General features: G+C 44.8%; 1 protein-coding gene across 9 annotated transcripts in view; it reads right to left on the bottom strand.

The window, feature by feature from the left end:
* Positions 1 to 27,498, bottom strand: part of fbrsl1 (fibrosin-like 1) — a 269,076-nt gene that overhangs the window by 133,577 nt on the left and 108,001 nt on the right. For all 9 annotated transcript variants that reach the window (XM_069178423.1, XM_069178416.1, XM_069178422.1 and 6 more), the window contains exons 3-4: positions 18,790 to 18,891; positions 14,360 to 14,395 (exon numbers count right to left, since the gene is read on the bottom strand). In XM_069178423.1, coding sequence (XP_069034524.1) covers positions 14,360 to 14,395; positions 18,790 to 18,891 — 138 coding nt within the window. The remainder of the gene's footprint in view (positions 1 to 14,359; positions 14,396 to 18,789; positions 18,892 to 27,498) is intronic.

Raw genomic sequence — 27,498 nt, 5'->3', positions numbered from 1 at the left:
GTACAGAAACATGCAGTGCACTACAAGTACCAGGATGATGCACTTAAAACAGTCCAAAAAAGAGGTGCGAAACGCTGGCCACTTTCCACCCTAAACCGTTGCCATCTTGGCTACGTAGATAAGGGGGCGGGGCCAGGATTTTCAAATTAAGGTACCTGAGGAGGCTGCAGCTGTTTCTGAACACTGAACAAGTGTTTCTCATACACTACTGCTGCTGGACAGAAGAATCAATGTGTTTATGCAGTGTGTTTAACAGAGGGCACAAAAACAAGTTGATTTCTGGGTAAATTAGATACAGTTGTAGATATTTTGGCGGGTGATGTATTCACATGCTGAGGTTATTTCTGGTCATTGCAGAACAGCAGTGTGCGATTTGAAAAAACACTTTTCCGTCAAAATTTCTGCACTACACAAGTAAGAGTCCTAACATGCAAGAGCACTAATTAATAGTTTACTAAGGGAAGTACATCATTTGAAACGCAGCTTAATTGTTCATAAGCAAAACTTTCTCTTGGGACAACGGAGAAATAACAAAACCATGTTTGGTCACTACCTTTCATGAGGTAAGAAATCATTCGTGATTGGACGAGGACTTAGACTTTGAAGTACTAATTTCTGGTCGGCGATCTGTTCTTGTCCTCCTGATCCCCAGAGGTGCTGCCATGTCTTTTCTTTCCTCCTTCCAAATGCATTAGCATAGCTAGCAGTGCGGGGGCATCGGTGGCTCCATCAGTAATGTCATGGGCACTTTAACATGATGAAGCACGTCGTGGCCCCGCTGGCATGAATAATTCACATTACCGCGCGCCCAGATAGAGAGAGAGCGAGAGAGAGAGACGGGGGGATTGACTTTGCAACAATGAATTGTGGGAGCAGATGTGTGATTTTTAAGGCGCACAGGCCTCTGTTTTGGGTGAGCGAGCAATTTTAATTCAATTTGATATTTCTCTTTTAAAGTGAGACGAGACCTTGAGCGAGGCCAGGGAAAATAAATAAGGTGGGATCAGAAGATGGAGCCATGGTTATGGGGTGGGAGGAGAGAGGGGTGGAGGTCCTCCTTGCCATCCATCACAGTGGCACTTCAATGATTGTCAAATAAGTAGCCCTGTCCAAACCCATCTTTTATCATTATGTATGAATGAATCTATCTGGGGATCACATCAGCCATCACATGGGAGGGCTCCAGCTCATATACATGATAGGAGGACGATATGGAAATGGAAAACATGATAGCAGAATGGCTTGGATGGGGAGATGGATCCACATCACTGGCTGGGATAACGGACCACTATTTGATCTGAGCAGTCTTGGATATAGAAAAATGTACAAGCTGCCACTCCCATTACAATAGGCACAGTCTCTTTGAACTTCGTGCAACACATGATTCTTTTTGTCTACTAATACCTACTGAATAGCCCCTCAAGTGGCACTGACAAATCTCTCTCTTTACAAAACATGTTCCACTAAAAGCCTTGGAAATACTTAACATAATATTTTCCATCCTTCCAATGCTTTGAGGTTGAGGTAGTTCACCACACAGTACCTCTAGGTCTTTGGCTGCAAAGCCGACGTGAGAACTTTAATGTAAATAATTCAGCAAAGGTGGGTGAGAACTCTTGGCACAGGATTAAGAAGGCTGTGCTTGCAAAGGCTGTTCTCAATCCATTTTCAAATTGTCACGGGGCCTTCCAAGAGGCAAAACAAACCCACCTTAATCTCTGCTAATCATACTTAAGCATGAATGTTTCATGTGGAAATGCCTGGTTACAATTTAGAGGCTTTTTCTTTATTCCTGGGGTAACCCTGCTACAATCCAGAAATCCTTTTGGCCACAACAAAGATGAAATGCAATGTAGAGACATCAGATGCGGTACGGTGCACACAGCATGTAAGTAGGAGGAAGCAGAATCTCACATTGCAGATGCCATGTTTGTTGACTACATGAAACCCTGCAGATAATGAATTCAGGCTGCCAAATTTCAAGATGTGCCAAAAGATAAAGCTGTTATAAACAAAGAAAAAAAACAACGAGGATAACATCAGTGATTGGTTGTGATTAACATCAGCCGTCTTAGTTGTGTCTCAGAAATTCAAATTACAAGCCTGATGTAAGCAATGCCTGGGACCAAACTAATATTATTATTATTCGAGACGGAGCATAACCCAACGGTGGAATGATTACATTTGACTTGCAATGATTTCCCCACCCCTGCTTGAGAAAACAACAGCTTGGAAAAACTAATAGACATATTCCCCGAAGTAGCTTTGTTGCTCCTGCCTTGCTTTAAATAAATTTCATCAGTGCGGCGAAAAATGTTTTGATTTCATCGGAATTTAGGAAGCGGAGATAAAAATCCGACCCATCTGTCCCTCAACTTTGTGGGGTGCAATGCAGCGGAGGGAAGGATTTATAACGCGCAGCACGGTAAAGTGCATCTGCAACCGCTACACTGCTCCCACTCACATCATTATCCTCATCGCCTATCACTTCCCCAGCTGAGCCCCCTTCTGGAAACAGGGGCTGACACGTCGTCGGCGGGTAAACACCTTTAAAAGGATCTGACGCCCCGTAATGGAAGAGAAAACACTTCCGTATTGTTCGGGAGCCGTGGCGCTGTGCTGGGCTCGTGGAGGAGTAAGCCATTGTCTGGTGTCACCTAATTGGATCAAGCTTGTGTGGAGAACAGATGTGTATGGCTGGCTGAGGTAAACACCGGACCAGAAGATGCCAGGGTTGAAATTGCTTTGAAAATCGTTTCTGCCTCCATAGAATGAGTGAGAATAGCAGAGAAAAATACAGTATAAAGGAACATTTGTGGCGCAGCCGGAAAAGTAATAAACACTTTCCTTTTGGTGTAGATTCAAAAAGCTCTCGATTTTCTTTTGTTTATCCCAGGGACCAGCCGCATATCTGCGTGAAAGGGAATGCGTGGTGCACCGACATTCAGAGCAATGCTGAGGCAGTTAGCATGGCAGTGCTTGTAGCGCGAGTGATGATCCTTGGCAAAGGACAAATTATACACCTTGGAAAGCGAGTATTGCTGATCTAATTAAGAGCTGGCAAAAGGTGTGATCAGGGTCTGACAGATTTCAGCCCTGAGTCTTTTCTACTTGCAGTGATCTGCCGCAAAAGTAAGAAACATCAGCATGAACAAAGACAGATGAAGAGAGACACACAGACAAGGAGGCACTATTTCCAATCAGGCATCTGCCTCCCCTCCGACACAGCTCGATTTAACCTTGAAGAGTAATGAGATCTGACTTGCTTAAATGTTAGCATTCTTAAATCATCAGGAAGTGCCTCCAAGGAGCCGATAATCACTATGCCAAATTGCTGCGCTCGCTAATTTCATTTCTCTCTAGCATTTGCTTGCAGTTAGTGTCGATTATTCAAGAACAGGCATTTAATGCTGCCAGGTCCCAGGGGTGTTACATTAAAATGTAATAACTTGCAACATAAATGAAAACAAAAACCATTACTTTCCCCCCCCCCCCCCCCCCCCCCCTCCGCAACTTTCCTCCCGCCTCCTTCTTCCTTCACCATCTCTCTCCCTTCCTCCCTCTTCAATCTCTCCACTCCCTCCCTCCATGGTGGGAGTTCGAATCTAATTCTCAGCCCATCTGGCAGGCGTAATGAAGGCGGGCCGGGCTTGTGGTGCCCTGCTGCCATGGCTCGGCGGAGCAGGAGGTTAGCTGGCAGATTGGGCCAGGATGAGTGGAGGGGAGTCGGGGAACCTGCTGAGTGAGTAAGCCAGCCCAGTTAATCTCCCATGTGCCCCGGTGTGATCGGGGCCAAGGCCAGCCACACGCTGACGGCACGGAGCATGGGGTCTGGAGTGGGGATGGTCGTGGGCAGAGGACTGGCACTCATTTACATTTTCTGGCATTTAGCTCACTCTTCTATCCAAAGCGACAATGAGCGAAATAACCTTCATTCTGATGGCTGATAGAAACATGGACGGGTAAGGCTGAATAATAAACAGTAACCTTGCGTAAGTAAAACTCACCGTTAAGAGTTTTACCACATATCTCCACCTGCGTCTGTGGTGGGTTCAAGGTAGGTTTTGTATTGTAAACAAACCCAGCAGCCATGAGGGACAAACATGAGTAAATAACATGTCAATTATTTAATGTATATTCCTCATTAACACTTTGATCCACAGCTTCTGAAAGATTTCTCCGATGATAAAAGAGGTAGAAATTATATCTTCCTAAATACCGCAAAGGTGCAACTTGATCAAACATATGTCAGAGGATACAGATAGTTAAACAGGTAGATTGAACCCCAACAGGTGCAGCCTCAGAGGAAACAAAAGACAAATAGTGTCTTAGCACCATCTGGCACAAACAGAAGAGCATAAGGATTTACATGTGGTCAAAGAAGGCAAATAACACCTGTGAATAAGGCAGCGCAGCGCATTTAAAAGTATAACAGATCAACAAAAACACATCCATCATTATGTTGTAACACAGAGTTGCATAAAACACTCATTTACTGAATTTATACGTTTGTCTAGTGCCTGAAGAAATTTGGTATTTGACTTTACTGTAAATGGAATTTGTAGTGCCATAACAATATCGTACTGTTAAAAAGATGCTGTAATATATTTACACTGTATCTCCAGGACTGCTGAAACCCCTCGCTGTTAGCCAATCATCGGCCAAGGAGATCAGCAACTGGGAGAGCGCCAAAACTAGACACTGGAAACCCCATGCAATTATGATTAAGCTCCTTTATCTAAACACAAACTCCTCTCCAATCGCTGCAATCTGCCTGCCGTGTGTGAAAGCACGTAGGGGGGAAGTGGCAAGGCGGCCAAAACCCTGTTGACAGACCTGCAGTTGCATACACTAGCCTGTGTGTGTGTGTGTGTGTGTGTGTGTGTGTGTGTGTGTGTGTGTGTGTGTGTGTGTGTGTGTGTGTGTGTGTGTGTGTGTACATGTGTTTACCAATAAGCTTTACCAAGCCAAGCTCCTCTGACCTTAAGAAGCTATCTTTTTTGTTTGCCATCGAGTCAGCAACCAAACGCTAGTTGAGCATTTTAGAGAAAGTCTGTACCGACAAAACATAGGCAACACAACACAGAGGCACATCAGCCCAAACTGAAGGCTCTCAGGGTTGGCAAGGCGTGGGAGAGCAAAAGAAAAAGAACAAAAATCTGATAGTCTGACAGAAAAAAAAAAGAAAAAGAAAACCTCATCTGCAACAACATAGCAGGAAGCTGGGCTGACAGAAACAGCAGGTTTCCCTAAGCTGTGCTCCGGCCTCTGGAGAAACCACAACACTGTCATTAACAGTTACTCTCCTCATAAACACACCGGCATCAGCTGGAGGTATAATTGCCCCTGCTTCTCCTGTAATCTTATACCTTACCTGCTGTTACTGTCAGACACCTTCTCCACCGAGAGAGACGGAGAGTCAGCCAGAGAAAGAGAGAGAGAGAGAGACACACACACACGCACACGCACACGCACACACACACACACACACACACACACGCACGCGCACACGCACACGCACACACACACACACACACACACACACACACACACACATGCGGGGGGAGGAGGAGGAGTTGTGGTGCATTTGTGTGTGCAGTGAAGTCGGGAAGCAGGGTAGGTAGGTGTTGCATGTGTACTGTCAGATACAAGTTAAGCAAAGTAAAAAAACGGGGGGGTGCAGAGAGAGAAAGGAAAAAAGGAGAAAACGCCTGCCAGAAAATCAAATGAGTGTGTGTTGCTCGCTGAAATCCCAGGAGCGAGGCTGAGGGGCTCCGATGGCGGGAAATCATGTTCTTTTCGTTGAGTGATTAGAAGACGAGTGGCAGAACATGACCTACTTAGTAGAACTTTTTTGTACAGGTTTCAGAAACGACACTCAGGTAGGTAAAGTTAGAGAAGCAGGCGGGGGTGGGGGGGGGGGGGGGGTTAACCCTAATGGATTCATAGAAACATTAAAGATAGCTGTAATAATTGCCAGGGGGTGTTTGTGAATGTGGAATAAAGTCTCTTCATCTCATGACCTCAAACTCAAACAAGAGCTCGCAGTCATTCTCTATGCTCTGGCTTTGCAAACAAAAAGCAAAAGATGGATGCATATGATCCCACAGACATGAAAGGTTAAAATGCAAAAAAATGCAAATGCCAAAAGTATGAATTAAACAACATCTGACACTCTCTAAAGGCTACCAGAGGAGGTTTCAGTACCTTTAAAATTAGCTCACAAAATGTGGTAGGAGGTGTGAATTTCAGAGGGAGCCGGAAAAGAGAAGGGCGGAAAAAAAAGGATGAGAAACCTGCTTTCTCGAAAAATCTGTGACTGAAAATGGCATAGCGTTGTTTCGTTTCTCTGCCCTATTACAATCCCACACTGGAAATCCACCGAGGCCATGAAAGAGGAACACTTTAGCTGTGCTGTAGAAATGGGCCTGCCTCTAGCTCTTCTTAATTTCAGGCTTTGTTTGTGCACCATTTGGGAGCTCTTGTGGGTTTGCGGGAGACCCGCAGGCCTTTTGTCTCATCGGTAGAGGTGGTTTCTGCTTGGCGCCTGCAGCGTTCTTTCGGCGTACACCTTTTGTTCTACCTCTCCATGCAAGATTTGGCCACAGGTCGCAGATTACAGGCAACACAGCCATCACAGGCACGCCGCTGTTTGTTTCCCCTACAACAACTGTTAGCGCGCAGGAGAAAGGCAGGCACAGAATCTCCCTATCATCCAGCGAAAGAGACGTGTGTTATGAGGAAGTAAAGAGTGAAGAACAACCAACATCTCGCAATAATATGCTCTTTTTTTCATTAGGTTTAATCCAAACTAAAATGTCTCCCACTGAATTTCTTGGGGGAGACTGGCAATGCTGCAACGCCTCTTTAAATGACACAGACTAATATTACACTTGTGGGGCTAAATTAATAAGCTGCAGCATAATAAATCTCTGTGATTTATTATGTTCCCTCCAGTGTATAATCAAGCTGAATGGGAGAGGGAGAGAGAGTCAGACGGAAGCAGATTGGAAGAGACAGAGACATAGCTTGGTCAGAATTGAGACACAATAGACACGCCCTTCCTCTGCACAGCTGAACGGACCGGCTCACATAGCTTCAAAGGAAAAGTGTGAAACAGTCAGCCACCGAAAATCAGTGGGCGCTGTGTTTAGCAGAGGGACGGCGATTAAAATACCCAAAAAGTTTAATGTGCAGCGTGCCGTGAAATATGACATATGGAACTGCCAAATAGAAAGAGCAGACGTTCTTCACCCCCACCTCCCCCCAAAACGGTCTATTTCTTTTGGAAGCATGAATTCCCCCATAAGGATGGTTTATGAGAATATCACACCTCTATGGAAGTCTCATCCCACAATCCACAGGAGGCTTTCTCTCCCTCCTGCCTGCTTCTGGGGGGTTGCCATCGTATTCATTCCCCGTTCCCAGATAGATGTTTGTAATTGGAGCTCTAATTTATGATCGGGCCTTGGTGCAGGATAATGATATGGAGCATTGTAATTTGCTGATGCAAATTGTACGTTATAATGGGGAGCCATAAAAGCCCCAGCAACATCTCGGAGACTTGCCAAACACCCTGAGCGTTCATTACAGCCCTCATTAAAACATCCATGTCGGCACTGGGAGCTCTTACAAATGGAAGGAGCATGTAATTGCCGCTTGATTGTGGTATATGTAACATATGATAAAGTGGAATTACCACTTTATTTGTCTACAGTGTCCGTGAAACTTAATGGGGAGAAAGCCTGCAGTAAACAAATCCACAGAGCATTGTTTGATTGTTACATTATAGGACTATTTGTTTAAAGTGGGGCAAATGTGAGTTAGGGGACAGTGCATTCAGGACGAACTACGAATGATGATAATCAAGGTTGGGCTTAGGGGGATAAAAGTAATGCTTTTGCCCATGAGAGCCCGTGTTTCATTTGGACTAACTCCAGCACGGGTGATAGCACAGAGCTTCGTCTGGGAATACATTAACTGGATTTAATATGAGAAAAAAAATCATTATTGTTCTTTTTTATTATCAGGTGCCAAAGTCATCACCATGCATTTGCTTTAAGGGTGGTGGAGCTGGACTGAAAAAGGTTACAATGAACCATTAAAGTCACCTCCAGTGAAAAAGTATTTGGTACTAATGCCAATTGGTGCCGTTGGGGTATAGCTTCTAGTAATTTCCAATCGTTGATCTCAATTCAGTCTTAACCAACGGGTAAGTGGAATGCGGCGAAGCTGAACCTCCCAGCTTTTAAGCAGTCTTAAGAGCAAAGCCAAGTGGCAAAAGCAATTAAGAGTTCATTTAGAACAACTGAACTGGCTAGGGCTGTTTTTTTTTTTTTTTTTTGGAGGCCCGGTCAACACTAATTCACAGTGTCGCCTTTTTATTCAAATTACCTCTCCCAGAGTCCCATTTGTGTTCGGTGCCGTTCTAATGCATCTCCATTAGAACAAAACCTGAGCTGCATTGCTGAAAATGAAGTTTCCCTCCTCAAGTCTGAATGATAGCAGGCCTCTCTCATCAGAGGTCTGTGTGTTCAGCCACTGGAAAAGGATTTTCAACCGCGCCATTCAGCCGGGGCCCCAGAAGCCTGCAGCCTTTATCTGCAGACCCGTTGATTGATGTGTCGTGGGCCCTGCTGTGGTTAACAGCAATTTTTATCTGTTGCTAGCGGCAACAGCCCAGGTCCCTGGTGCGCAAAGAGCAGCAGGGCCCGGGATCTGAAGCCGGACCGCACACAGGGATAAACAAATAGGTTTTTTAAGGCGGACAGCTCTCATAGAGAGGCCCCTGACAGGCAGCGCCCCACCCCAAGGCCAGGACAATGTCAGGGCCCCAGCCCACTCCTGCTGGGCTCTTGGTTTCTTCACTAATTTTCACCATGTGCAGGGCCAGTGCTATGGAGACACCTGCACATCCCACTGAAAAGTAAGCAGAGTGAGAGAGACAGGGAGAGACAGACAGACAGAGAGGTACACAGAGACAGAAGCACCGAGGTACTCACAAAGAGGCAGTTCAGAGATTTTAGCCACTGCAGGGGAAGAATCCATCGCAATAAAAAAAATCTCAGCAAAAAATGTTGTAAGCATAAGATATGATTTACACTCAATTTCGTTTCAGTTGCTGCATTTAGCATTTAATCCAGTGAATCTGTGTTGCTTTGTTAAATAAAGCGTGAAGCTTTTAATGGCTTCTATTATAATTAAATGACATAATCCTTGTATTTGATAAAGATCTCGTGAAAAGCCTCATAACTCAGACAAGGAAGTGTGTTTGTCACAATGTGGAGGTCGTGAATGCCAAATCAATTAAAACAAGGCTGTTTAAGAATGCACACATGACTCTGAGACTGCTCTGTTTAGAGTGTAGAATCATTTAGCGTTAAACGTGATTATGACAAGCCAAACAGGGGAAATGAAGAACGGGTGTGTCAGAGAGCTCCGAGCACTCTTGCTCAACCCAAACACTCCGGTTAAGGTTTAACTCTCTGACATTGCCGAGATAAACCCTCCCAAAACAGACTAGTCAGATTATACTGTCACAGACAAAGCTCGGTGCTTTTATCGTCCGTGAAAACATGAGCCGTGGCTTGGCCTTGGGTGGTTTCAAAAGATTGGGGGTGGCAGACTGAAGCTCAATCACTTCATCTGAAAGGAAAGGGTGATGTGTTGTCTTCTTCGCTTAGCTAAAACGTCTCCCCTGCTATACAATATATCCAGCCCAGGGGTAGCGACAGGATGGCTAGATAGTTGCGGTGAGGCTTTTTTTTTTTTTTTTTTTTTGGTGACATTTTCCCCGTCTCTTTGCAGCACGTATCTTCCAGACGCAGAGGGGGATGTTGGGTTCTTTATCAAGGAGCCCCTGAGAGGATGATAAATCGCCGGAGCCCAGACCCATCTCCGCTGGAACAACAAGCAGGTAGCAGCGCAGGAAACAAGGCACAGATATTGTCTCCCAAACATAGCTGAGGCTATAATGAAGCTTGCACAAAGCAGACAGGAGAGAGTTGGCCTGATAAACAATTCCATATCCAGTCTTCCACTGAGAGCGAGATAGCGAGTCTCAGTCCTGCTGCCACATATCAGTGCTGGACTCAACGCTCCAGAGATTAGTCCCCACCTCTGAACGGGGGGGGGGGGGGACAGTTGGTTCAAAGTGACTGCATTTCCAGCATTGCCATCAACTAGATAAATGTATGTGTCCAGATGAGTTTGTAACTTAGTAGTTTGTAGTTATCTACCAAGAAACATTAAGTTAGAGAGAGACAGAGGAGGGATATTGGCATATTGGGACACAGTTCATTGTGTACCTCGGCATTCATTTTGTTATTGAACAAACAGTAAACGATGCTCTCAGTCAATCTAAAATGTTCCCAAAAAGTGTGTTTTTGCCTTTCTCAGGGCAATATACCGCACAAAGCCCTTTACACGTCGCGGGAGTGACGACAAATGACACCAAAATGCTAAATACTCACCCGGAAATATTTTACATCAAAAACTATTCACACTGAAAGCAATGCAAATTTGTGACCACTGCAAAACTTGTTTGAATAGATTCACATCAGCTCATTCTTCAGAAAAAAACCCCGACGGATTCAATATCATCCAGAGACGGCGATCTTGTTCTGCTTCTCTTCACTCAACAAAAGAGGTGTTTTGCTACGTTAGCCAAACCGGCTGTGACACGGTTGCCTGCTTAACTCTACGGCATCCAGAAGTACAAAGGTAACTACATCAACTACTCACGATCCCGATAGTGATAGCGATCCTTTCACTGAAGCAGCAACCGCTGCCTCCCTGCTGTTCAAAGAGGTGTATTGTGTTCCCTCACTGTAAATCTTCTGTTTGAGAAGGGGCCGTGAGCTCTCAATAGGATTTATATCAGGTGGAGGAGGGGGCCAGGTCATTACCCGGTCAGTGCTGAGGCCCGTGCTGGCTAGCCAAGAAGTGGAGTATTCAGATACGTGTGATGGAGCATTGTCCTGCATAAAGATTATCCAACCAGCTTATCCTTAATGACAGCAGTCCGTCAGTACCCCTCCTCCTGAGTCCACTGGTGATCCAGTCATGTGTCGATCCATCTGATCCATCAAGAGTCACTCTCATTTCACCTCTTCACAAAACCTTCCAGCCCCATCTTGCTGATTTAACTTGTTCATCTTATTCAGTGGTGGTCATGTTTCAACCCTCTTTACCTCAGCCATGTCTCTGAGCACTTTGTACTTCTGGACACTCCAGGTAGGGTTGCAGTTGTAGTATACGTAGGCACCGAAAGATAATGGATTCCTGGTAGCGTCACATTTGATCGAAGTCTTTTGCAGTTAATTTGTGCCTTTTCGTCTCCATGTGGTTTTTGCAACCCTCTTGACTATTCGCATGAAAACATGTGATTGCCGGGGTTCACACCTCAATAGTATAGCGATGTCAAAAGTATTACATCCGTCTGAAAGACATTTTAAAATGTTTGACTCTTTAGTGTTGATTAAGTCTCTTTTTTGGCCGATTTTACCTGAAGTAATGAAACTGCCTAATAATTATCTACAGGGTGATGTTGCACATATAACTCATGTAAAATAACATGAAAATTATTAAATCAAATACAATAACCATTCAATTTGATATAGTTTGGAGGTGAAAAATGTTCACAGAAATGACGATGAGGTCACAATTCTCATTCTCTTAATAATTGTCCATGCAATGTATAATTATTTTTAACACTTTTAGTATATTTTGTTTTTAATTTATCTCTTATATTTACGTGTATTTTAATATGTTTTATTTATGACACTTTTAATACAAAGCTGTGATGACTGTTGTCCAGTATGTGTTGCACGATGAGCTTAAATAGGCAAGTCCAATGCCTGTTGTGATAGTATTAAAGTTAACTCAATCAGATATTAACAAGTCTTTACTTACCACCCATGATGGGAACTCTAATTAGTTTTCTATTACTGTATGTGCTGTTTGTACAAGTAGAAATTAAAGACGCTTCAGCAAGACGGAAAGCAAACAGCCAATATGTTTCGCACCCTTGCCAATGCCTGTCAGGCAAATTTACAAAACAAACAAAGAAAGAAAAACAAATACAAGTATTTGCAGTCTAGATACAGGAGGTGCTTTCAATACTTGGAAATATGAATTTAGTTATAAATAATTCATCATTTAGAAACCTGTTAACTGTCTTTTTTTTTTTTAGATAAAAAAATAAAATAAAAAAGTACAGCACAGATGAGCCCACGTCTGACTTCTATTTATAGTATGAGGGGCATTCACATGCAAATATGTTGTTAGAGGAGTTAAACCAGCAGACAATTTGTATTCAACTGACAAAACATTTTAAGACAATAAAGAGGTGTTTGTTACGGTGGCTCCAATCTCCCTTGTTCACAAGTCTGGCACTAAAATGCAGAAACTTCCTTTACGTTCTTGGGTAAACCATTCAAATGAGGCCAGTTAAGCCTGGCAGGCAACATAAGAAAGGAGACATATGGAAGCATAAACAAAGAGAGGCGTTATCTTCCATAGAAGTAGAAAACAAACTGTCAGGAGAGATTCCCTTTTTCTAAACCTTAGTGCCTTGTGACAGATAACCAGCCCCCATCCAACAGCTCGATTTTTTTTATTGTTTGTGGAGAGGCGAAGAAGTAGATGGTGATCAGCGCTGGAGGCCAACCATCAGATAGCTCATCCTTGCTATTAGTGGCCAGTGGCACTGACTGTGTCTCTGCGCCTGCCTCATTGACCCTCCCCAACACACAAGCAGCCCTCCACCCACATACATCGCCTCCCTCTCCCTTTTCCACCATCCAGAACACTGTATCCAGCCCCTGGTCCTCTCCTCGCCTTGCTCCTCCTCCCATACCCACTCAGCCTCTGCCTGGCAGCTCCCAGGAGCCCCCATGACCCCCCCCCCCCCCCCCACCGCATTCCCCTGCCCCCACCCCCCTTCCAAACCATCATACTGTAAAGCCTGAAGCACTCACAGATAAGCAGCCCCCAGAAATCAAGCGGGCCCAGCAGCAGAGCAGATTGAGGAGTCAGAGCTCAGTACCCAGGAGGTGCCTGGAGGCTACAAACGCTGCAGATAGCACCATCGGATAGCCAGAGAGGGGAGCCAGACAACATGAAACTTCCTGCCCTCGTTACTGGACTTTCCTTTGCTTGCACAATGCCCCCGCCTCCCACACCACCACCTCCGAGCCAACTCCACCTCCATCTCTGCCCTCTCGCTCCGCGGCTCCCTCCTTCTTCTTTTCAGATAAAGAGAAGGCCTCGTTCCCTGCCGACTCAAACTGACAGCTCGAGCCAAAGGGCTCCACAAGCTTTTTTGGAAGGTCTTGTTTGTTTTCATCCATCTGTGAGTATGCGGCCGCTGGGGAATAGGAATGTGACATGTTCTATTAAAACAAAATAAAAAAAGAAAAATCGCACAGAGATCAATGTCTTTTGAAGTTAAGCTTTGTTCAGTGCTTTCACTGCAGTCCTTTGAGGCAGATTAAGGATGACAAACCATTTATAGCTGTTTTGTTTGTCGGGATGATTGCTTCCAAGCTGCAATAAGAACTGCCATATGCCACTCATCAGCTAAAAGTAGCACACTTTAAAGAATATTCCTCTTATGAGTTCCCCTTTAAGCAAAGGACATAAAGGACAACCGCTGTCTGTATTACCCTGAGACTAGACACATCATTGAAACAATGGAAGGAGGAGAGCACAGATTTACGGTTGGAGAAGGCACTGGGGCAAGGCAACAGATGCTTTCAAGGGATAAAAATAGTCCTGCACTGACAATTTGTGAGCAAGTGTATGTTTCGAAAAGGGCTCGGCTGACTATTTTCCGAGGTATCACTAAATATTCCTCTCGGGCACATTTACCTTGAACAACACTCTGCATCTCACTCACTCTTATTAATGCACAGTCAGTTCCAACAAATCACAAGGCCCTTTTAATGGGTACGGATCATCCTGAAGGTGAAGATGTACATGCATTTCTGTGGTAGTGAGAAACTGTATTTATAGCATATAAAACCACAAGGCTTTTAGGCATATTGTCAGATATGTGAGCAAAAGGATCCTCCACTGACAGTCGCTGGAGGAAGACATAAAACTCTGACAGGCAAATTGCAGCGCCGGCGAACGGCGCTGATCGATGCCAATAAAACGAGGTTCTTTTTGCCAAGGTAGCGCAGGACACCTTCCCGCAATTTAATCAGTCAGTCAGCCAGAATTAATGTTCCTAATATCATGATTTCTCCATTACTCTATTTAACATAATTAAAATGTCGAGCGCCGGGGCCATAAAGCGGGTCGTTGGAGATTGTAATTCTGCCGTAAAGCTATGAAGCATGAAAATGTCACTTACCGAGTAGCCGCGGCCTGACAGCGAGTGAGTGGAACTCTGTGGGGAGAGAGAGAAGAACAGGGATGACCTTTAAGGAGCGTTTCACTCGCTCACACAGACATGATGAAGCAGCGTCGCTTTAATATCAATATTCACGTTAACCTTTTATCTGCTCCGCCATGGACCCCACGCCTGCACACATCACTTCCATTCATTCTGGTCCGCACAGCAGGAGTAGTTGAGTGGCACCCGCACTAAAAACAATCACTCACGTCCTGCCGAGGGACTTCATCTTAGTTGCCGTACAGTAGAAATACACTTTGAAAAAAAACTGTAATTATTTGGTCAAATCTTAATTGTCCAAGTGATTCTGAGATTCTGAGATGGTTTCGGATTTTTGCTGGTCGGTTGATGGTTTTATAATGCAGGTATTGTGTTGCGGTGCAGGTCAAAAATAAGGGGCACCATTTATTGGTTTGAATTTACTTGTGCCAGAGACTTCTAGAGTAGCACCTGACATCGACAGACACACGGGAGTGAATCCCTCACTTCCATCAGTAGATAATATGATCAAACACACGTTGATATAGAAATTGTTGTTTTGAAAGTGACAGGTAGCTCAGATACCCAATGAGCTGAAGATGTTGCTTTCTATTCTTATTCCTTATAATTTTATAGTATGTACTTTGTGCTCGTCAGCATTGCTCAGGAAAAGCATCAACAAGCAACTTTAGATAACTCGGCAGATATTTCATCTTATATAACCTGCAACTATAATATATGTAAAAATATGTTTGTTTTTTTTCAAAATATTTTATGGATAAAGATATAATATTATGTTCATAAGATCTGCCATCAAAGAGCAACCCAAACTTCAAAACCTACACGCATTGCCCTTCATCAAATGCTGTTTATAAAGTTTGTCATTATTTTGTGGGATCGTTTTTACTTTTTTTATTTTAAAAAAACACATTTTACCACTGGTTTTTATGTTTTATCAGTCCCTTTTGTGTTCAGGATAAATATCTCTTCATGCATTTGGGGAGTTGTTTTGGCCCATCAAACTCCTCCTGTGTTGTCTAATGCAGTCCTCTAAATGCTGAACAAGAGCAGGATGGAGACAGAAAAGGCTTGGTTTTGTTCTGTTCTCCAGCTCTGTCTGTCAGCGCCCAGCACGAATACCAATCTCCAAATCCCTCCCTCCACTTCCACTTTTCACTGCTTTTATTCCTCTGCCTAGATTGGCAATTTCTCCCCCCCTGGTCTCTGGAGGGGTCTTTTCTGCTAGACCAATTTCATCCATAGGTCCACCTTCAATCCAAAACGACCTCCCCCACACCTTCGCCACCACTGCCTCCCTTGTTTTGCACCCTCCCCGTGCCCCTCATCCATTCTCCCACACCTGCTTGAGGCACCAGCCCTCATCAACGCCAGTGTGCCCCTCTGATTCGCAGCACGGCTCCTGTGGTGACGATTAGGGAGGAGTCATGCCGCGAACCGGAAAGCAGGCTCTGTGGGAATCAAAAGGCTATTCCCACTCTGCTCAACCTCTCCGCTCCCTTCACTACCACGACTAGAGAGGAGGCCGGAGGAGAAGGGAGGAAGAACTGCTCAGGAGGCAAAAATCTGTGGATACAAAAGGGCCAAAAGTGTCTTCCAGGGAGACTGTGTTCTGTTGTCCGTGTGTGTGTGTGCGTGTTGTGAGTACATTTAAATGTGTGTGTACGTACGTGTTTGTGTGTGTGTATGTGTGCGTGTGTGTGAGTGTGAGTGCATACGTGCGTAGGTGGAAGGAGGCCAAGGCCATTTGGAATTAGCCCTAGTATGTAGAGTTCATTCAACTTGGAGCATTCTGAGTAGAAAGAGAGGCTTATTTAAATGATAATGAGGGACAATCCATTGGATTTAGTGCTGGTGAAGGGAGGAAAAAGAGGGGAGGGAAAGGGGGGATCCATTAAAACGCCAGCGGTTCATAAGCCATAGGGTCGGCATACAGCTAAACACTCTCTCTTAAAAGCCATTATACATGGCTCTCAATGGATTTCTGCAGCGCTTAGGACTTCAAAAGGATTTAAGAACCCGCCCCAGAGAGGGAGTGTGGGGGAGGGAGGACGAGTGAGTGTATGTGTGTGGTGGTTGTGGTGGTTGGTGGCGAGAGGGATGGGGCGGATGCTGGCGGCATTTAAGGGTTAACTAAACAGCCCCGGAGAAGAGAAATGTTGCTAAATCCACCCCCTAATCCTCTCCCCATTTCCATGCCCCCTCCTCCACTCTCCTTACAAAAAAAAATAAAGAAAAGAAAAACAGGGCGATAAGAGGGGAGGGTCCGGTCCATCCAACCCACACAATTGTTTTTTTGCCGTTGCAGGGAGGCCAAGAGGCGGGCCAATCAGAGCTCGTTGGACCATGATGAGGAATGGGATGCAAACATGTGTGCCCTGTGTGGCAGGAAGATCAGGTAGGTGGGTGGGTTTGGGTGCATGTGGGTGGATGTCGGTGAATACAGGAGAATGTTAGAGACCCTGACGGCGCCACAACTGCCACCCTCTCCTCCGCGGGACACAGATGCAGCGGAGCCCGCCCTCCTCCACCACCTCACATTTCCCTAATCCCTGTGTGGCTTAGTGCCGGGGCCCCGCTGCACTGCAGGCACAATTACCTAGTCAAAATAAACAGATAAAGACCCAACCATGGCAATGAACAAATAGCATCCCCTGCAATTTTTTTTTTTTTTTTTTTTTTTTTTTTTTTTACCCCCTGCTCCCAAATTGATGCATGACTGTTTTTACAGGCGGGTGCGTCCTTGTGTCGCATTTGTCTCTATTTCCTTTGGCGGTAAGACAAGAGAAATCCATTTTACTCGTTGCCGACGCGGCATCATTAGTTAAGAGCTCTTAAAGCTGGGGAGCCACTTTGATGTGGTGAAGCGCATTTTGCAAAAATTAGCAGTGCTCTCAGTGCGGTGGTGGAGATTTCATGGAGCTGAAAAAAAAAATACAAAATATAAGCGAGAGACTGTGGCACGGTGTTGGGGAGGAATCTCGCTGCGTGTGTGTCATGTCCAGGCCTTCTCCGAGTGGAAAAGAGCCAGGAGAGACGGACGCACATACGCCAAGACAGAAAGAAGGGAGAGAGATGGATAGATATAGATGGCGTGGCTACAACGATCAGTGTCAGTGCACCATTTATTTGGCAGCAGATTAGAGAGACATGCCACATCTAACACCGTCGGCGATTACGGCGCGCAATTTTCAACAGTGTGCCACCCCCCCACCCCCCGCCCCCTCCCTACACACACACACACTCACTCAACCACCTCCCCCCGCTGAAATCACCGCAACCACCACCACTTCCGCCACCCCCTTCATCCGTGCCCCCCTCCTTCTTACTGCTTGTCGTATATCCCTGTCAGAGCTGTCAACAAGCGTCGGTCTTTTATCTGACAAGCCCGCCTCTCCCTCCTGACTTTTTCATTAAAAGACAGCCTTTTACACAAATTCAAGAGAAATAGTAGGAGGGGAAGAGGAGGGGGAGGAGGTGGGTGGGGGAGGCGGCAGTGCACAAGAGAAACTGAGCAGCGAGGCTTTTAAAAAAAGAGAATGAATATGGGAAAAAATTAGGCTGGGTGATTCTTTTTTTTTCATCAGGCTGGATTTTCAATTGGAATGCTGAATAGCTTAAAACAATGTATTTAATAAGTTCATTACAATCTTTTTCTTTCCATCATTTTACCCCTGCTGGAAAAGGAAGCTGCATATTTTCCTTCCTCTTCTTTCTCTCTCTCCTCCTGCTTTCGTCAGCTAAATGAACAGTCTGATTGAATTTAGTTAGGTTTGGGAGGCCTGCTTGACAGGCATTAGTTAGGAAGCATATTTCTACATTCATTTAAAATGAGCCGCTTGGGATTTTGCATAAATTCTCATTACTTCCCCTGTATCTAAATTGCATTATTTCATCCCTTATGCTGAACCAATGCCTGGCTTCCATTTTTGCTGTGCCACCTACTCATCCTCTAAATGGGCTGGCATATGGATGCCGGCGCAGTGGTAATTGGAACAGTTTCTTTAACTCGTTCCTTTCGGGGGTTAGCGAGGTCAGCCCACACCTGGTGGAAACGCGTTAGGTCATTTCTACGTTTAATCGCGCCATGCTTTAAGTAATGCCAGGCCATCCAGGTGATGCTGTGTGACGAGCCTTAATCATTTCCTGTCTGTGTGCTGCCAGCCATCCAGTCTTCTTCCCAAAGCACAAGGGCTTTATGAGGTGAGAGCTGTGAACAGCAGGAGCTACTGCACCAGCTGCCCTCTGATCTGAGCCTCAATGCTGCTGTCGTTCGCCCCGCTCTGTATATCCCACCTCAGGGGTTCCCTGCCTTGGCCTGTGAAAATGGATAGCCCGGCTCTCTGTAGGAGATCTGTGAAAAAGGGAAAAGGTTTCGCCCACGGACTCACCTCGCTGAGTTGTTCCTTGGAGTTGCTCCTGTGAGGTCTACTGAGCTCCTGCACCGTCTCGTCCTCGCTGAGTTTGACTGGACGAAGCGCCAAAGGCTTGATCTGCACGACATACAAGACAAGAGGCCAATAAATGAATTAGTCCTAAACTTACTAATGAACCAAACCATTACGTCTGCCTGAGCAATGTGGTCTGAGAGGCAGTGATTTATGGTTTGGCAAGGAGAACGATTAAAAATCCAGATATAAAAGACCATGACAGTGTTCTTGTTATTTTTTTTTTCTTTTTGATTGATGGAAATTAATAGCTTAATGTATCTAGAGCTAAACGTGTTATAATAGCGGTGAACATAATGTTTGCTACTATTTTTGTCAAAGTGACATGATTATTGCATGGTAATGAGGGAATGATTAAAGCCACTTACATAATATTAAATGGTGCGGTTATATAAATCTAGTCAGACGGCACCAAACAAATCTCACCTGCATTATGTATTGTGACAGGAAACGTTTTTTTTATCCATGTCATCTGAGAATGTACAGTATGCTGTGCAGCTGATGAACGCTGTATTGTTTCCCGTCCTGAATGTGCTAATGAATACATCAAATCGAGAGGCTTTTCTAATCCAGTGTCAATCCATGAACCGAAACAGAACAATAATCAATATCTTATAAAACTAAGAACAATTTCAACTGCAATGCAATACTTGATTTCATATGTGACTGAAATGAAGAGGAAACTGGAAGAAATAGAAACCTGGGCAACCTATAAATACAAACCACAGTGCAGCTGATTTCCACTGATTAAGTGGCTAATATTTATTATCTTTAATTGGATAATTGTATGATATTATAATATTTGAATAACTAAATGCTATTCCATTCACCAAGTGAATAATTCAGTTGGTTTCTCGATTAAAAAAAGTGCAGCAGTTGAAGTGGTGCTTGCTTTGAATTGTGCATTGATCTTTACATGACCTCTGACACAGGTTTGTGTTTACTGGTTGAATTACAAGAGCTTCAGACTACACACAAAACTATCAATTTTATATCAAAAGTCCAGACAGTGCAATATATCACAGTGCAAAACAAAACCATCAAACAACAATGTCTCATGTTCCAAATGATCTTATTTCCTGCCAGTCACGACAACCTTTAACCAGGCGAGTATGCACAACAAAACAGCAGAACTACAATGGCTTCAACTGATTTTCAATGGGCCGCACTCTTTCTTTTCTTAACCTGAAAGAAAACACAAAGTTGTCAATGTGTGTCACAGCTCAATGTCAGTTTGTACTTTGGCTAAATGCAAAGTAGAACTGGCTGTAGCAAAAACACCTGTAAGCCAAAACCTCAACCAACTGGTGCTCGTTGTACCAGTCAGCAACAGGAACGTAGCACAGCAAATTAAGTAAAACCAAGCGTGCCAAGTTTACTTAGTTTAGGGCATCTGTGCAAATTCAGTTGTTCTGATTGACAGTTTATTATTCTACAGTATATCTACCCATCAGTATTGTCCAACTCGGTAAAAGATCAAATCTCCTTCACCACGTTTTGCGTATTGGATCATGTTAGTGCACACATTTAACACAAACACACCAAGACAAGCATCCGATGGGAAACAATAGTTATAGCTTTGTATAATATGGCTCCTTTAGCCTCGGCTAAAAAGATAAATATATTGTTGTATGACTAAAATCCCCATCCACTCCCTCAGTTAACTCTATAGAGCATTCCTTGGCTAACTTCAGAAGGCCAAAACAGCTCCTTGAGGCCAGTGAAAAATTTAAAAACATGTAGCATCAACTGTCAGTAGACAACACCAAACAATATACATACTTCCACCTTCACCCAACAATATCTTGGTAATAAACATGATTATTCTTTAGTATATACAAAATATCCGCTATTAGCGGCGTCAATGTACAAATGTCAATATGTGCACTCTTCTGCTGACATCACGGTAACCCCAATGCCAACATGGATGGTTTGTTTTATTGCAGGCCATCAAGTCCCAGAGTTGGCACGCATCCAAATTCCCAGCCAGATGGGAGGTTGGCGAGCACAGCAAGGAAGACTCAGTGCTGGTGCAGCACCAGCCAATCGCAGCGTCCTGTGCTACTTCCCCACCTTGGAGTACAGCAGCGATGGCTGCGGGGTGTAATCCATTTGACTAGCAGTTTGCGTGTAGGAGCTCCCCCGGTGGCAAGTGTGGTGTCTGGCCCTAGTCTCCTGATCTCCACTGTAATTTAAGCAGATCACTGCTACAATTAACCTTTCCCGGTAAATATCAATTATGGCCCCCGGCTGGGCTAGAATTAAAAGGGTCATCAGCTAATCTGACAGGTCCTGTACGCTACCACCTGGCTGGGAGGGAGGGAGGGAGGGAGGCCGGGTGGCAGAGAGAGAGTGTTTGTCTACCCTTGTGCCCACCAGCTCACATGCCAAGTAGACACAATTCCCTTTTAATTACCCTGCCGCTGCCAGGGCAAGCATGCTGATTGGCCAAGGGGCATTAGCAGTGCACAGAGGTCAATAGTGACAGGATAGGGGGTCGGGCGGAGTAGTGTGGTAAAAAATAAAAGGAGGGCGCTGCTGTCGAGCAATCATGGTGTAGAGACGGAGGGAAGAGAAACCTGGCAGGTGGGCCTAATCAGGTTTGACTTCCACCTCCACCCGCCTCTCCCTCTGCCTCTCTCACTCTTCCCCGACTAGCTGTCAGCCTAATCACTCCTTGAATCTGAAAATACACGGTGGCCCTTTTGATTTCCTCCTCTCAAGGAGAGCACAAAGAGAGCAATCCTCCTTGGCAGACAGGCGAGCGCGGGCACAGAGGCGGAGCGTCGAGGTACAGTCGCCGTCACGTCGCCATCAAGTGCCGCCGTTGATTACTTTGTTTACCCAGCATCAGTGTTACTGACAAATTCCTGAAGGCGCCCAAAGTGTTTCCGTCTCCTCTGGGGCCCGAGGGCTACATTACCCAGTCAGCAATCAATTTGGCTATTGATCAGAGCACTGCGTCTAATTAGGCACCTAAGTTAATGATGCAGCGTGCAAGGAGCGTTCCCCAAGCTGCTTTTCAATGGGACAGAATAGCAATTGATCTAGGCAGGAATTCACCAACTCTGACAAAAGATTGGCAACCCTGACTGCCTGTGATTAAGGTAGGGACTAATTTCCTGTCTGGGGAGATGCTTAATTGGCCCTAAGCTCCCAACTGTGCAGCTTTCATGTGTTGTTTTTTCTTTTTTGTCGACTCATTAATGTTAAAGGACAAATAGTGAGCTCGAGGATGGGGCTAATGGTCTCTTCTGAAATGTGACTGCTTGTCAGTATCAACAAAGTCCAAGGTCATAACACCTGTCCATTTCAAGATAACGCCTTTGAGATGCTCTCTGGGCAACCCTGAGGAAACAGCTCTGGGCCACCTGGCTGTTTTATAGAGTTACAGATTTGATTGTGTGTGTGGAAAGTGTTTGTTTACATTGGAGGTTTGACCCATGCGGTATTGGGGCAAGGTTAATCAGGCTGAAGCAGCAAATTAATGTAAGTAATCTGTGTGGGAGGGGCGGAGAGGTGGAGGGGTGGAGGGGTGGGGGCTGGGGACGATGACTTGAGACGACAGATAGAAGAGAAATAGAAAAAAACATAGCTAAGTAAGGGCCTGTGTTTTACATGAATAATGTACTGGAAATTAGCTCCATTAGTCTCGGTATTGAACATGTCGGCAGTCCGTCTCTGGAGGCTGCCGCTCTGTGCTCTTTAATTATCTTCAAAGGGCCCTCCAGCATCTTAATTTCCCCCCAAGTTGAGTAGTGCCGACTTGGGTCTGTTCATTTATACTACCCTAACCCTGGGTGAAGTCGAAAAGCCCCCCTGCTTAGTAAGGGCTGGTCGAGGCACAGGCGGAGACAGTCGTGGTTTACATCAGTTCACGCCAGGCTTGGCTAACTTCCCTTTTCCTTTTCCTCTTCCTCACTCTGCTTGCAGTGGCGATCAATCTGTGGGTTGTCAGCAGGGAGCTGGCTGGAGGCTGACGGGTGATGCTTTGTTGTCCTGCTCCTTTGATCCTCCCTCCGTTTTCACCTTGCAGGGGGTTTTAGGCATCGAATGCATGGTCTCGCACCTTTTTCCTCCCTGAATCAGAGAAGCCGGTAGTTCTGACCTCACTATTCCTCCCCTTGCTCCAGCTCCTCTCACTCTGCCTGGTCTCTTCCTTGCCTGCCGTCACCTGTCAACAGCACTGAGGGAGGCTGCGCCTCAGCCTTGTCCCTGTGTCAATCCTCATTACCCCGGGCTCTTGGACCTTGCACCCTGCCCGCTCCTTGCTTTCTAGCTGTCTTGATGCTCTTCTGCGCCGCACTACCACGCTCCATTCTCCTCTACGGACTTCCCATGCACAGGACGGGGAGGAGGTAATACGGGGAGGGCTCAAGATGACGGATACAGATCCTTCCTCTAATTTGTTCTGAAAAGTGTCCTGCGCAAAGGACCCTCACCCCCATTAACCCAGCGACAGGCTGCTACCGCTGCTCCGGGAGGAATCAGCGGTTTGTGTGTATGTATGTGTGTGTATGAGTGTGAGGGTGGCCCGGTAGTGCGGCAGGCGGAGGCACCTCGGCGCTCAGTGCCGGGTTCCGGCACCAGCTCAATCTATCGGCTCATTATCCCCCCCGCCCAAGCTGGGGTGCAGACAAGTGCACTTTAGGGCCACAGGCCAAATTGATTCATCTGCCTTCATTTTCTTCAGGCTCAGAAGTGGCAGCTGCTTGGAGGCAGGGGGAAGGAGCCATAATATGGTGAGAGACAGAGACAGGAGTGAGGGAAGGAGAGACCGAGTCCGGGAAGGAGGGAAGTAAAGGAGGGATGTATCAGGAGAATGAGGTGTTCCTGGCTTTGTTCCTCATCCATGTGTCATTTCACTTTTCCTCCTTCTCTCTCACTCTCTCTCACTTTACAGCACAACCAACACCTCCTTCCCTTGAAATCGCTATCAAGACATGCACTCACTCCCCCACCAAGTCCCAAGTTGGAAATTAGCCCAAGGACAAGCTAGTGGATTTACTACAGGGAGAGCAAATGGATTTTTGCTTTTATTTTGACGAGTCCCAGTGTATCCATTACGCCTTTTAATCATACATTATTCATAGAGCTCGCCTTATAATAAATGACCACATAAAAAAGGATACACATATTACACAAGGCCTAAAATGCCCCCATAACTCTCTCGCCTACTGCACTCAGAACTACATCACATTTGTAAGCTGGTTTACAAATATGAGCCTGTGAAATGGCAGCAACATGGTGTTTCTATTGCAAGCAAAGACACCAGGACATGACAAGAGTCGCGAGATTGAAGGCAACACTGTGTACAAATGAGGTACAGTGCAAACAAATTAGAGGGCGTGCCCCATTATCCGTTTTACATGTGTCCTTCGCTCAAAATTGTGGTGTAGAATGGCGCGGAGTGTAAAGCCAGCCGGGGTGGCCTCAGCGAGCGCCCAACACTGTAACAAAGCAGTCAACCTGAGAGCGGAGCCGCCTCCTCGGCCTGATTCCCAGCCAACAGGGACCTCAGGAGAGCCTGCGTGTCCCGCAGGGCCCCGTCTACAACAGATGAACTGGGGAGAAGCGCTCTCCCTGCGGACCCCGGGTCTCTCAAATCACTCTCACCATATGCCTCCTGGGGGAGTGAGGGAACAAGGCAAGAGAGGAGGAGGGGGGAGGGGGTGGGGGTTAAGGGGGGAGGGTGCACCTGCTCCCAAATACGAACCCATCCCTCAGCACCTGTCCCGGGGGTTCACTGACAACCAGCAGACACGCGCACACACACACACACACACACACACACACACACACACACACACACACACACACACACACACACACACACCTCACCTGTCAGCCAGGACCATAGGAACAGTATCTGTCCTGCCCTGATAAGCACAAGGCCTTAAAGCAGAAACACCCCCCCCCCCCCCCCCCACACACACACACACACTCCAAAGCAACCATTTCTCAAAGCTACCAACAACAATTAGGCCGATGATGTCAAAATGCTAATTATGTTATTGGAAGGAAAGCAGCGGAGCACTGCCGTGGATCTGTGTTTCGCTCTTCATTTCCTCATTATGCAGATATTCCTACACTCCTGTTTCTCTACAAGAAAATGCACAGCTTTGATTCCTGAGTACACCATTAGCGTTGAAAGCAGTCAGAGAATTTTGCGAAAAGATTTATGCATGCTTACAAGAAAATTTTTAATGGAGTTCACGTTGGAGGGTGTGCTTCGATTTTTTTTTTTAGATTTTTTTTTTTTTTTTACAGGATTATTTGCAAGTCAAAGTTCACTTTGGCTTTTTAAAAAAGAGGGCATGTTCAAAGTCTCAGTAAAATGACTTCAGGCTGTGGTACATGCTACCGGAAGTGCCACATTTGCACCTGTTTGGAGGGTAAGAGAGAGAAAGCTGTATTCATGCATTTTCAGGAGCGTTCAGGTGTACCTCCTAATTTGGTAATTATCTCAGCAGACCTTCCAATCACTAAGAGTATTTTCAAGATAATTGGGAAGCATGGGGAAGATATATGTATATTCTCAACCATCATGTACTTATAGTTGCAGCAAAAACTTTGTGTTTACCTGATAAAACAACTGAGTTTGTACATTTTCGGTATTAACCTGCTATTGGTTGATCATTTCAGTCGATAAACTCCTTCCTTTTTGCTATCTATGTATTATCATATTCAAAATCCCTGTCGCTAAGGGAAACAAACAACTTCACCTCTGAACTAGCAACCGAAAAGCTGAAAATGGACCATTCAATAGAGCTAGTCTGCTTGGTTCTTTTTGGTCTTTTGCAGAGATTTTGCCACTTTAATGGAAAAGCTCGCCTCCGCTTGTACAAATGCTCCACGAAAACAAGTTCCCACATGACATTATTTTCGAAGGACACCATTGCTGCATCTTTAAATGGTTGGTTTAAATAAATACAAACAAGGCCGAGCATTTCTTTCCTCCTATCCCTGAATGATATATGGGTGTACCAGATCATTCTTTAAACGCGGTGGAGATCTGTCTAGCTACGCGAGATTATCAGTAACGCAAACGATAACATGCTGTTTGCGGACTAAAAATAATTGAATGCTATTAGTGCGGTATGGTACTTCCTCTTATCATTTCCATTGTAATAATGTTATGCAGGCTTATATTTGACCAGGTTTGAAGAGGTTATAATGAAGTGTTATTATAAAATACTTACACCAAATAAATGACCATGGAGTCTTTAAAAACACAGCAATGCATCAAAACTGACCTAAAGCATCAAAATGTAACTATGTTTTTTGTGACATGTAGCAACATTTTAACCAAAGTACTGATTGTATCTTTCAAACCTCTGAAAGTGGGAGATAAACTTTGCCTCCTACATGCGGGTCAAAGTGTTTTGCACTCAACGCTGTGACCATGATAATTGCAGGCAAGCTGCATCTATCACAAATTCTGCGACAGTTTCGTGTGGAAAGGATTTATCATTTATGACTCTCAACTGCATAACCCTTAAATGGACAGAGATAAGGCGGGCGTAAACACTCTTATCAGTTGATAAGAGTGTGCTGGTGGGACGGATCACCGGACCAGACAGATGTCGAAATGACAGACTGTCTGACTGCACAGAGATGTTCACAACTTGAACTCACAAGTTGGTTAAACATCAGAGGAAACACTTCTGTCTGTGAATAATAAGCAAATCCAGATGTAGGTCATACAATAAACAAAAATACTGACAATAAGTATTAGTATTATCACTGGAAAAATAGCCGTTACTGCTATTTTATCGTTATGAAGATATAATTAAACGCGGGATTCTAGCCGTGAGTATGAACCCGACCGGAGTTTAAAACACTTCACACGTCGAGTTTTTTTTTTTTATAAATCATGAGGAATATCGTTCTTGCATATCACTTTGGGTCCGATAATTTACACACCTTTTATCAGCAATTACTTCCATCATTGGGCACCGTGTGCCATTGATCCATCTACAAAGACTGCCGTTCTGTTCAACTGCTGAAACTATTAATTATTTTTTAACACTTGAAAATGATCTTATTAGCAGTTGAAGAAATTACATTTTTGAAAGTGTAACATTCACACTCTCTCCTGCGTCTGCACTTGATAACTTTGTCACCCTCACACGTACCTTAAGAAATGTTTAATTTCCTCTAATGTAATCTGAAATAATTATCAGATGAAGACAACGTGTGAGCCGCAAAAAAAGGCTCCTTTTAACAAGTCGACCAAATCCACACACACACACACACACACCTTAAAACTAGCTATCATTCACTGTGACATGATTAAAACACTGAAGATGAGATTGTGGGGTAAAGGAAATGAGCAAGTGATTAAAAAAATGGTAGTTGAAAAACAGTCTAAAACTTCCAGTTGGTCTAACTTTACACCTTGTGTGTCATTTGGGTTTTGCATTGCAATTTTTACAGACCAAAAACAAAAATGGAACAAGATTGATTGATGATGATCCATTTGAAGTGTGTAAATGTTTTTCAATGGACATTTTTCATTTTTCTGTGACACTATTCTTTTGTTTCTATTGTGCATTATGAATATGTGGAGAAATCCTGATATAGCTTTAACAATATAGAGGACTAAACCATGCTGGTCATTTCTGTCATTTTCTAAAAGGATGGATATCA

The sequence above is a fragment of the Embiotoca jacksoni genome, unplaced genomic scaffold (genome assembly GCF_022577435.1).
Source record: "Embiotoca jacksoni isolate LCO1_2020_lvr unplaced genomic scaffold, fEmbJac1.0.p SCAF_8, whole genome shotgun sequence".
NCBI lineage: Eukaryota > Metazoa > Chordata > Actinopteri > Embiotocidae > Embiotoca > Embiotoca jacksoni.
The sequence above is the reverse complement of the archived record's forward strand: the minus strand, read 5'-3'. Positions and strand labels throughout refer to the sequence as shown.